At 56.0% G+C, this 10,889-nt stretch overlaps 1 protein-coding gene across 1 annotated transcript; it reads left to right on the plus strand.

The window, feature by feature from the left end:
* Positions 1–473: 473 nt before the first annotated feature.
* Positions 474–3,886, plus strand: LOC135577672 (uncharacterized). Its single transcript, XM_065047800.1, has 7 exons — positions 474–829; positions 1,310–1,459; positions 1,657–1,811; positions 2,125–2,266; positions 2,709–2,999; positions 3,133–3,288; positions 3,755–3,886. The coding sequence occupies exons 1-7, from the start codon at positions 725–727 to the stop codon at positions 3,884–3,886; spliced, it is 1,131 nt and encodes a 376-aa protein (XP_064903872.1). The 5' UTR covers positions 474–724.
* The last annotated feature ends 7,003 nt before the right edge of the window (positions 3,887–10,889 follow it).

Here is a 10,889-nt window from a genome sequence, read left to right on the forward strand (position 1 = left end):
GATATATAACCAGAAAGACAAGGCAGGGTTGGTCTCAGCTCTGCTTTCACACCCTCATGCCTTCATCTGCTGACAGTTGGCCTGGCCACATCCAGTGCCAATTGCTGCTCTGCCCGTAGCAGATTATTTGCCCCTGAGTCTCTCCCAGACACCGAAAATCAGCACAGGAGTTGCCTCTTGGCACTGAGAGTTCATATCAGTCCCCCGTGTGTGAAACAGATGGCAGGAAACACGGCCAAAACTCGTTGTCTCCTTGCAGACCATGGAAGCCATGGACAACATGCTGCAGGCGTTGGTGCTCGGCTCTTCAGCCTCCAGAGTCAGCGAGCTGCTCCAGAATATCTTCCAGGTCTGACGTGTGCAAAGAGTGGGCTTCACAAGGGCTGTTCTTCACCCTGGGGACAGGGTGTCCGCTCTGGAGTGGACAGTCCCACCCGGTGCCGTGCAGAGAGCGCTGCCGGGAGGGTGCCCACCTCCCCGGGGAACCAGGGGCTGCCCGCCAGGCTCTTCTGCAGCACAGTGGCCACAGAGGGTGACATCTGCCTCCCTGCCTGGCCACAGGGTGGGCCCAGGGCATTTGTTCCAAGCCTCCCAGGGGCCTGAGGGCCAGAACCCCACTACAGGCTTTGCTTGAGAACAGAGTCCAGCCCAGGAGTGGAGCGGTGCTACTTCTGCTGGAGTGCTGGCTGCTCCCAGGGCTCACCAGCAGCTTCTCTCTTCCCAGATGCTCTTGACCTTCACCACCTCTGAGAGAGAATGTGTGCAGGAGAGGGCTGTGGGGAGGATTGAGAAGATGAGCTCTGCGCTATTCAGACATCCCACACTGGCGGTAAGGAGCCAGGCACCCTCCAGCCAGGCCGTCTCCCCATCCCTGCACCCCAGAGCAGCCTGCAGCTGCCCCATGCGGGGCTGCTGCCCAGGCAGCTGCTTTGGGAGCTGTGGCCGGCACGGGCCTGCAAAGCCCTGACTACCCACAGAGCCAGCCCTGGACACACGCTTGGGTTCCGGGCTTTGGCACCAGTGTCCCAGCAGCAGCCCCAGTCCTCCTGGCCACCAGCAAGCCCTGGTTCACGGCAGGGCCAGCACCCTGTGCCCATGAGTCCAACCCTCCTCCCTCACTCCAGGGCCTCTGTTCTCATCCTCCCCGTGCAGTCACTGCCGCCCCTGCTGCCAGCTTTGCTGCGGGCTCTGCCACCAGCACTGTCGGGTGTCTCTGCAGGGCTGCTGGCACTGCCTGGCTAAGCAGCAGCATCAGGGCGCTCGGTGTGATTTGGCTTCACTTCCTTCTTTTCTTTCCTTCCTCCCATAGTCCTGTGCGAGATACCTCAGAACTTCTGAAAGGACAGACATCGTCCTTGTGTTCATCGAGGCGATGAGAGACTCCAGCATCTTTGACAAGAAGCGGGCAACAGACTTGCTGGACATGGTCATGGAATTCCCTGACTTCTGGCTGGCGGATGTAAGTGGCCAGTGGCTGGATTGCCCTGCCAGGCTTCAGCCCTGTCAGGCCTTGTTCCTTCCTCCATCCCTACCCCCCAACCCCTGGTGTCTCAGGAATCTGAAGCCACATGAAGGTGGCAGAGAGGAATGGGAAGGACAGCTTAGGAAGTGGCTGCACTCCAGTGACAGCGCCATCCTCACCTGTATCTCCTCCAGCTGCCAAAGATCATGAGATGCATCCACAAAAACCTGGACGGCATCAACACAGCACCAGCTCGGCAGAGCGTGGCGTCCCTGCTTCTGCTCATGGCTGACAGGAGACCTGGGAAGGTGCTCACAACGCTGCTGAGGATCGCTCCACCAGGAGACAGGTACTGGCCCCAAAAGCCACGAGGGCTTGTTCACTGTGGGGAGAGGGGCACAGAGCCAAGGGATCCTGCAGGACACCCCCGAGGAGCAGGACCCTCCCTCCCACCACATTTTCCAGCGCTGGGGGTCAGCCAGGCCCGCAGCAGCCACAGCTGAACAAGCCAGCCCAGAGCCCCCCACTGCGCTCCTGCCAGCCCCACGGGAGCAGCAGCTCAGCCTCTGCTGCTGCCCAGGGCATCCCAAGCGTCCTGCAGCGCGGAGCCGGACACGCTGCTGTGGGCCAGGCTGCCCTGCTGACAGAGCGCTCTCTCGCAGGACTGCCCTGGACATGTGGGACATGATGATCTCCACACCCCGGCCTCTGAAGAAGATCTTAAGAAACCTGCGCAAAAGACTCCTGGCCATAGACTCCATGTTTCCCGAAGGCGTCATCAGTGGGTCAGAAAGTCCTGACATGGTGAGCGGGGCGGTGTCAAGCGAGCCATGTTGGCAGGTGGGGCTGGGGCATTGGGTGAGGTGCTGGCTTGGCCTTGGCTGGGGGTCAGGCAGTGGGTGAAAGCTCCACACGCCCTCCCTGCCGTGCTGGGGCCTGATGGCTGCCTGGGGAGCTTTCCAGGCACGGAGTCTCTCCAAGACATCTGCCCATGGGGGCCTGTGGGAAAAGGGGACCTCTGAGCAGGACACAGGGAGTCATTGCTTTTCAACCCTCCCTGCCCTGGCCCTGCTCTCCTGTATCTCCGTGGCTGTGCCCATGGCCACCACCTGCCAGGAGGCTGCCACAGAGATTCCTGTGCCACCACCTGCCATGAAGCTGGACAGGAGGCTGGTACTCAGTGACTGGCTTTTTTGCCACGGTGGTCTTTGATCCTTTCACAAAAATGAAACTGTTGTTCATACAGGCAAGAAAAATACAGTCCCTCCTGCCACAAGTTGTGGGGTTGCTCGACTACAGCAACACAGAAGTGAAAAGGAGAGTCCTGACATTCTTCCGCAGCGTGATGGGACACCTGAAGAGGGAAGAGGCCAGGCCCACTGTCGAGCAGCTGGAGGAAAAGCTCCTGCCCCTCTTTGATGATGTAAGGCTGATGACGGAGACTGAGCCCTGGGGGTGGGCAGCCTGCAGTGCCAGCTGCCCTTCAGCCCAGCCCCGTGGACAGCACTGGGAGCAGGCTCTGCTCCCCTGGGCTCTCGTGGGATGGCTTCTGGGCTTCTGCACAGCCTGACCCTGGAGCATCTCCCCTCACGTCAGCCCCGATACTGCCCCTGCTCACCACGGGCAGAGAGCTGCTGGGATTGAAGTCCGGCTTTCCTCCTTCCTCCCAGGAGTCCAGCCAGCTGCGAGAGCTCTCCATCTGCCTCTTCAGAGAGCGGGTGCAGTCAGTGATGGTGCACGACAAGAAGAGGATTAAGAGCTACGTGCACCGTGCACTGCTCCCTCTCTTCTTTCGTTTGAGCGATCAGAACAACAACGTGGCCAAGGTACAGATTTCCACGCTGAGCACTGAGGCAGAGAGGGGTGTGCTGACAGCAGACAGGTGGCCTGGGCACCAGGGGACAGGGCTGCTGGCAACTGGCAGCCTCCTCCAGCCCATAGGAAGGGTCCTTACAGACCCAGCACGAGTAGCGGTAGAGAAGCTGCCATGGCCATTTCCACCACCTGCCATAGCTGGTCTCACAGGGCTCAGCAGCAGCCTGTGGCCACCGAGGCCTGAACTGGCGCATCCCTACGGGCTCCTCAGCTGTCCCTGCAGGTGCTGGGTCTCGAGCTTTGAGCCTCAGTCCCTGTCCCCCAGGGCTGTGCCCAAGAGAGCCCCAGATGTTTGGGCCAGGGCATGTCGCTGCCCCCAAAGGGCAGGTGTTCCAGAAACAAAGCCAAGAATGGGGGGACGCCAGGTCTCCTTATGCAGACTGTGGGTGCCATATCCCAGCTTCTGCTGTTCCGCAGGCCGCCAGGGAAGCCCTCCTTGGTGCAGCAGAGCTCCTGAAATGGAAGCAGCTCAGACACCTGGTGCGGACTCAGCAGACATGGAGGATTGGAGAGAGCTTGGTGAGAACAGCGAAGGCCCAGGCTGACTGAGGGCTGCCCCACATGTCTGGGCTGTGGGCTCTGCAGATGTGCCTCGCCCGCCCTGCTGCAGCCCCGAGCTGCACCCTTGTTCCCTGTCCTCAAGAACAGAACCCCCAAGGGCTCTTCCCTCTGCCCCAGGCCTGGCGGGAAGGAGGACTCTCAGCACCCCTGGGACCACTCTGCTTGTGTCTGTCTCTCAGCCTCAGCCCAACAGGGCTACTGGCTGGGGGGCAGGAGTGGCCTGCGGGGAAAGGGAAACCTGGGTTACTGGGAGGAGGGACTGGTCCAGCCAGCTCGGGGTGGGCTGCAGACAGTGACATGCTCGCACCCTTGTGCTCTCTCCAGCTGGAGCAGAACAGGAGCAGGGCTCAAGAGTTCTTGAGCCAGAGCCTGCCATACCTGAGGGATGCTCAGGCCAGCTTGCGAGAGGCGGCTGTGAGGTTCATCGGTGAGTCACAGCCCCAGGGTCCCTCTCTTGGCAGCCTGGCCCCAGTCCCCACTGCTGCCCTGGCACAAGGAGCAGCCCTGTGGCTTCAGAACCCCAGCTGCCCCGTGCAGGGCCTTGGCCTCCCCTCCCAGCCCTGCCCACACAGGTGGGCTTGGTGGCTGCCTTGCTCAGTCCCGCTGTGTCAGCTCTGGGGTATTCCCTGGGGCCAGCTCTGATGAGGGGGAGGGAACAGGGGTCTGATGGAACTCTGTGCCCAGGGCTGGCTGCGCGGCCCCTGAGGGACCGAAGGGAGGAGGAGAAGCTGGCTGAGATCTGCAGCGGTGAGTAGGGAGCCTGGTCAGGAGGGGATGCCTGGGGGTCTCTGCAGACGTGGGAGATCATCTGGGCTCTGCTTCTTTCTGTTGCAGCCCTTCGGCCCTTGGAGACGGACAGTAAACCCTTCGTCCGCTCCCTCGCTGCTCAGACCATTGCCATCCTGAGCAGTCCAAGGGAGCAGCCACGATCACGATGGGCCCTGCAAGCCCTGTGCTGCTGGCGTCGCTGACCCAGGTGGAGGAGCAGCTCTGCTTGTGGAAAAATGGCTGGATTTTAATAAAGAGCCCTTTTTGAAGTTGGGTTGGATGTCTGGCTTTTCCAAGGACCCCAGAACCTCTCTGATTGCTGTGGCACTTTTGAGAGCACAACATCTGTGCATCATGGGCAAGGGTGACGTAGCAGACAGGAGCACTTGCAATGAGGTTGTCCAGGGCAGCTGAGATGAATCTCACTGGGCCAGTGGGGTTTGTTCCTGGAGTCACACACAGAAATGTCAGGGTCTGTCAGGCATCCACATCTGAGCTGGCATCCTGGACTCCTTCTGCACCCAGGGATGTTCAGAGCCAGAGTCTGTCCCTTTTACACACAGAGGCAGGAGCCACAGTGTCTGTCTGGCCTTCTGTTGCCACTGCCAAGGGTTGGGAGGCACCTCAGCCCTGTGGTGTGTCACCCTGCTCTGCACTCAGCTGAGATGTCCCACGCCATGAGGAATGGACATGGGGACATTGGTTAAAGGAACCACAACCCAGTGCTGATTTTAGGCAGTTTGCACGGGATTTGAGGCAGTTTGCTGGGGGAAATCCCATGGGCAAGATTGCTTGAAGGAAAAGGGGCCCAAGATAGCTGGATTGCATTCAGAGATTGCTTCTTCCATGCTCAGGATCAGAGCATCCCCACACGTAGGAAGTCAAGGAAGGGAGCCAGGAGGCCTGCGTGGTTGAACAGGGACCTGTTGGGTATGCTCAAGCAGAAGAGGAGAGTTTACAGGTCGTGGAAGCAGGGGCTGGCCACTTGGGAGGAATATAAGGCTGCTGTTAGAGGATGTAGGAAGGCAGCTAGGATAGCCAAGGCCTCCTTAGAATTACAGCTGGCGAGAGGGGTCAAGGACAGCAAAAAGAACTGTTTCAAATACATAGCAGATAAAACTAATACCAGAGGCAATGTAGGCCCACTGATGAACGGGGTGGGTGCCCTGGTGGCAGAAGATACAGAGAAGGCAGAATTACTGAATGCTTCTTTGTCTCAGTCTACTCTGCCGGAGGCTGTCCTGGGGAGCCCTGTACCCCTGAGACCCCGGATGAAGCCAGGTCAATGGAGGAGTTTGCTTTAGTCGATGAGGACTGGGTTAGGGAGCAATTAAATAGTCTGGACATCCATAAATCCATGGGTCCGGATGGGATGCACCCACGGGTGCTGAGGGAGCTGGCTGAAGTCATTGCTGGACCGCTCTCCATCATCTTTGCCAAGTCTTGGGAAACGGGGGAGGTGCCCGAGGATTGGAGGAAAGCAAATGTAACTGCAGTCTTCAAAAAGGGCAAGAAGGAGGACCCGGGTAATTATAGACCGGTCAGCCTCACCTCTGTCCCTGGGAAAGGAATGGAACAGCTTATCCTTGGTGCCATCTCAAGGCATATCAAGGATAAGAGGGTTATTAGGGACAGTCAGCATGGCTTTACCAAGGGTAAGTCGTGCTTGACCAAACTCATAGCCTTTATGAGAATGTAACAAGGTGGATGGATGATGGCAGAGCGGTGGATGTGGTCTACCTTGACTTCAGTAAAGCCTTTGACACAGTCTCCCATAGCATCCTCACAGCTAAGTTGAGGAGGTGCGGTCTAGCCAATAGAGTAGTGAGGTGGGTTGCAAACTGGCTTAAGGAGAGAAGCCAGAGAGTGGTAGTCAATGGTGCGGAGTCTAGTTGGAGGCCAGTATCTAGTGGAGTGCCTCAGGGGTCAGTACTGGGGCCAATATTATTCAATATATTCATTAACGATTTAGACGAGGGAATATAGTGCACTATCAGCAAGTTTGCTGATGACACCAAGCTGGGAGGAGTGGCTGACACGCCAGAAGGCTGTGCTGCCATCCAGCAGGACCTGGACAGGCTGGAGAGTTAGGCGGGGAATAACCTGATGAAATTTAACAAGGACAAGTGTAGAGTCCTGCATCTGGGCAGGAACAAGCCCAGGTTCCAGTATAGGTTGGGAAATTACATATTAGAGAGCAGTGTAGGGGAAAGGGACCTGGGGGTCCTGGTGGACAACAGGATGACCATGAGCCAGCACTGGGCCCTTGTGGCTAGGAAGGCCAATGGCATCCTGGGGTGTATTAGAAGGGGGGTGGTTAGTAGATCGAGAGAGGTCCTCCTTCCCTTCTACTCCACCCTGGTGAGACCCCGTCTGGAATATTGTGCCCAGTTGTGGCCCCTCAGTTCCAGAAGGACAGGGAACTGCTGGAGAGGGTCCAGCGTAGGGCAACCAAGATGATTAAGGGAGTGGAGCACCTCCCTTATGAAGAAAGGCTGAGGGAGCTGGGTCTCTTTAGTTTGGAGAAGAGGAGACTAAGAGGGGACCTCATTAATGTTTATAAATATATAAAGGGTGAGTGCCATGAGGATGGAGCCAGGCTCTTCTCAGTGGCAAACAATGACAGGACAAGGGGTAATGGGATCAAGCTGGAACACAAGAGGTTCCGCTTAAATTTGAGAAAAAACTTCTTCTCAGTGAGGGTGACAGAGCACTGGCCCAGGCTGCCCAGGGGGGTGTGGAGTCTCCTTCTCTGGAGACATTCAAAACCCGCCTGGACATGTTCCTGTGTGACCTCACCTGGGTGTTCCTGCTCCATGGGGGGATTGGACTAGATGATCTTTTGAGGTCCCTTCCCATCCCAAACATACTGTGATACTGTGATATTATGATTTGTCACAATGGTCTCCCAGGGCAGGAAAAATGGTACATCTAGTGCCTCTCATGACCACTGTCTGTGGGTTAAAAGACTCTATCAACTTCGAAGAAGTTGTCAGGCGCCACTCGAAGAAGCGAGCGCTGGTTTTATCATCACTGTCTTGATATGAAAGACACTTATTGAACACTGTTAGTACGGCAATTCACATCATGCAGTTCAGTATTGAATGTTTTTACCTAAACTCAAATCCCCTTGGGGTACACACCGAACTTCTCCATCCTTAAGCATCACCCACCAGGTGCTGCCAGGTCCCTGGGCAAAAACAATCCCACAAATGGGCTTGACTTTGCTGAGCCAGGATTAACCCAGACTGCCTTTCCTAACATGTTTTTCATGTGTACTACAGGGACTTTATCTCCTTCTGCAGTCCGTAGAATTTCTGATTGGGCAGGTCCAGCTCCATTAGTTGATCCTCTAGTGTTGACCAACCAAGTGGCTTTTGCTAAATGTGACTCCCAGTTTTAAAAGGTGTCGAGGGTTAAGATTGCTGGGTGACAATAAAACCCTGGCAGATGTATTGTTAACCCCCTCTCCCCCCACCCCCCACTTCCCCCTCCCTCTCCCCCCTTTCCACTCAGGACAGGCGATCGGGAGGGAATGAAGGACAGAGTGAAGAGAGTTGGAAAAAATTAAAGATGTTTTACTAATGCTACTAATAAGAATAGAGAAAATAATACAAAATATACAAAACCAATCTTGAAAGTCTCAGCAACTGCAGAGCCGGCACCCAAAGTCCTGGATTGGACTCTGCAGCCAATCGGAGCTGGATTCAGTCTGTCACTAGGCCTCAGTTTGCAGGGACGACTAGCAAGGTCCTCTCCTAATGTCGGCCATAAGCAGAAGGGAAAAGGGCAAAGGGATGAGATCCTCGTGATCTCCCACTTTATATGAATTATTCACGTGAATCGAATGTTATACACAGTTGGTCAGTTTCTTGCTCATGGGTTTCTCGTCACCCCTCTCGCGAGATGTCCATCCCTGCTTATCAATAAGTTTGCTTTCCATTGCTAGGTTTACCAAAACATGTGTCTAGTTCTCCAGAAAAATGCAGTTAATATGGAGCTTTAGCTGACAGGCAAATTCACTAAAAGAGAAACTTGTTTTTAGCAAAACCAGGACACTATCAAAACCAGCCTTTAAAGCTTGGTGTAGGAAAGAAGCAAACAGATTGATGTCTCCGGGAGCTCTGCGGTGCGATCAGACCAACTCTCTGGGCACTACCCAGCGAGACACATAAACCTTCCCGCACGGACACAGCTCCCGAGCACGACTCCAGCCCTCCCTCATTGCTCCCTTGCATTTTTCAGCATGGCTTTTGCTGTTAATTTAGCAAGAACTCCTCCTGTTGGCAAATTACTGTTGGTAATACATAATACATAATACATAATACATAATGCATAATACATAATACATGATACATAATACATAATACATAATACATAATACATAATACAGAATACAGAATACAGAATACAGAATACAGAATACAGAATACAGAATACAGATTAAAGTGAAGTACACATTGCTGAGTCAATACCTTGAACTGGGCACCTGCTGAATTGGTACTGGGAGGCTTAGAGGAGTCAACGCAGCTGTGATTTAGGGCCCAGCAAGCCCCGTGTGTCAAAAGTGTTCCAAATCGTGCCGAGGAAACAGATGCTTCCCACAGAACGATGTGGGTATCTCTAGATGTACATCACTATCTTTCTGGCCACGGCCCCAACTGAACTGTTGCGGCACAGCCCCGCAGCACCAGAACATGTCGCCGGTCACCTCCCGCCTGAGGAGCGCAGGTTGGACAGCTGTGGCAAGTTACTTGCTTTGTTCCATGTCAGTTTTACTCCTTTGGCTTTTCGGGAAGTGAGGCTGTTTCACGTCCACTCCATCTTGACGTTCCAATTTCCCTGAAGGTGCTGGCGTCACCTTATCCCAGAAAAGGACCGCGCTGTGAGCAGGAGGAATACACCAGTCCAAGCCAGGAAAAGAAGGGCTCTGCTCCGGGGACGTGGCGGTGCTGTGCTTTGTCCTGAGCCCCCGGCCGATCGCAGTACAACTCTGCCCTTCCCAGGCAGAAATTCCCTGCAGGGCAACTGGGCAGCTGGAGGCTGGGGAGAGAGATGCTGCTGCTGCCCGGTGCTGCCCCAGCCATTGCAATCAGCTCTGGGTCTGTGCAGTGCACGGGGGTGCTGGGGAAGAGGAGGATGCTGCGAAGGCTGCAGCCCGGGCCATGCAGCAGCCACAGACAGCCATGGCTGCTTTGCAATGTGCCACACAGGGATCAGCAGCTGCTGCGGCTCTTGGCTGACTGGGTTTATACCTGAGCCCCCCTCCATTTCTGGGCCCCAGAAACCCAGGGCAGAGTAACTCGCATCTGAGACGAAGCTCTGAGCGGGGGGATTTCTTGTCAAGACTAGCACTGTTTGCGGCGCTTCTCCCCGGTGTCTCAGGCCTGAACGTGCTCTCGTGACGCTGGCAGCCTTGTGCATCAGAGCCTTGTGCAGAGATGGGTCATGGCTCAGATTTCCAGCAAGGGAGCGAGCAGCCGGCTCTTCCTGACTTGGAAGACCCTCGGTGGAGGAGAGGGACCACATGCGGGTTTGGAGGGTCTCGCCTGTATCAGCTCATGCAGGTGCTCCGAAACACCCCCGCAATGGGGAGGTTCCTTGTGAGACGAAGGGGATGCCGTACGGTGCAGGTCAACCAGGCCAAGTCGGCAATAGATCTCAAATGTTCCAAGTCCTGGACTGGAACTGGAGACAGGCGGGTGGGAAGGGAGCTTGAGGGGGATCCAGCCAGACTGCCAGCTTGCGGCAGCACCAGCCCAGGGCTTCCGGCAACCAAGGCCGGGACACCCCGAGGACAGAGATTTCCTGCAGCCTTCTTTGTCCCGAGGTGGAGCAGGAGCAGAGGAGCACAGGGGGAAAACTTGTCATTTTTTTTTTTTTTTTTGGCTTTATTGATTTTGAAAACAATCCAAGGCCGAGCAGAGGCTGGCAGCACCATGTCCTCAGGGCAAGTGAACGCCGCGGTCGCGGCTCTACTCCTCTTGCTGTGCCGCGGTGCAGCTGCAGCGGAAAGCCCTGCGCAGAGCCCGGAGCGCCCTCCTGAACCGGGAAGGCCGTCGCCGTGGAGCTGGGCCCTGCGCTGGGCAGGCGATGTCTGCGCTGGTCTCTCCCCCATGCTCTGCAGACATCGGAGAAACCGTGTTCTCTTCTTCCTCCTTTGCAGCTGGGACGAGAGGGGCTGTGTTGGCCTGTCCCTCATCCTCTCCTGCCAAATGAGCCT

The sequence above is a fragment of the Columba livia genome, unplaced genomic scaffold (assembly GCF_036013475.1).
Source record: "Columba livia isolate bColLiv1 breed racing homer unplaced genomic scaffold, bColLiv1.pat.W.v2 Scaffold_133, whole genome shotgun sequence".
NCBI classification, from domain to species: Eukaryota; Metazoa; Chordata; class Aves; order Columbiformes; family Columbidae; genus Columba; species Columba livia.

Coding starts and splice junctions, on each gene's coding strand:
- LOC135577672 (XM_065047800.1), top strand. CDS start 725: ATGCTCTTGACCTTCACCACCTCTGAGAGAGAATGTGTGCAGGAGAGG. Junction 1,460..1,656: donor CTGACTTCTGGCTGGCGGAT/GTAAGTGGCCAG, acceptor TATCTCCTCCAG/CTGCCAAAGATCATGAGATG. Junction 3,000..3,132: donor CTCTGCTCCCCTGGGCTCTC/GTGGGATGGCTT, acceptor CCTTCCTCCCAG/GAGTCCAGCCAGCTGCGAGA.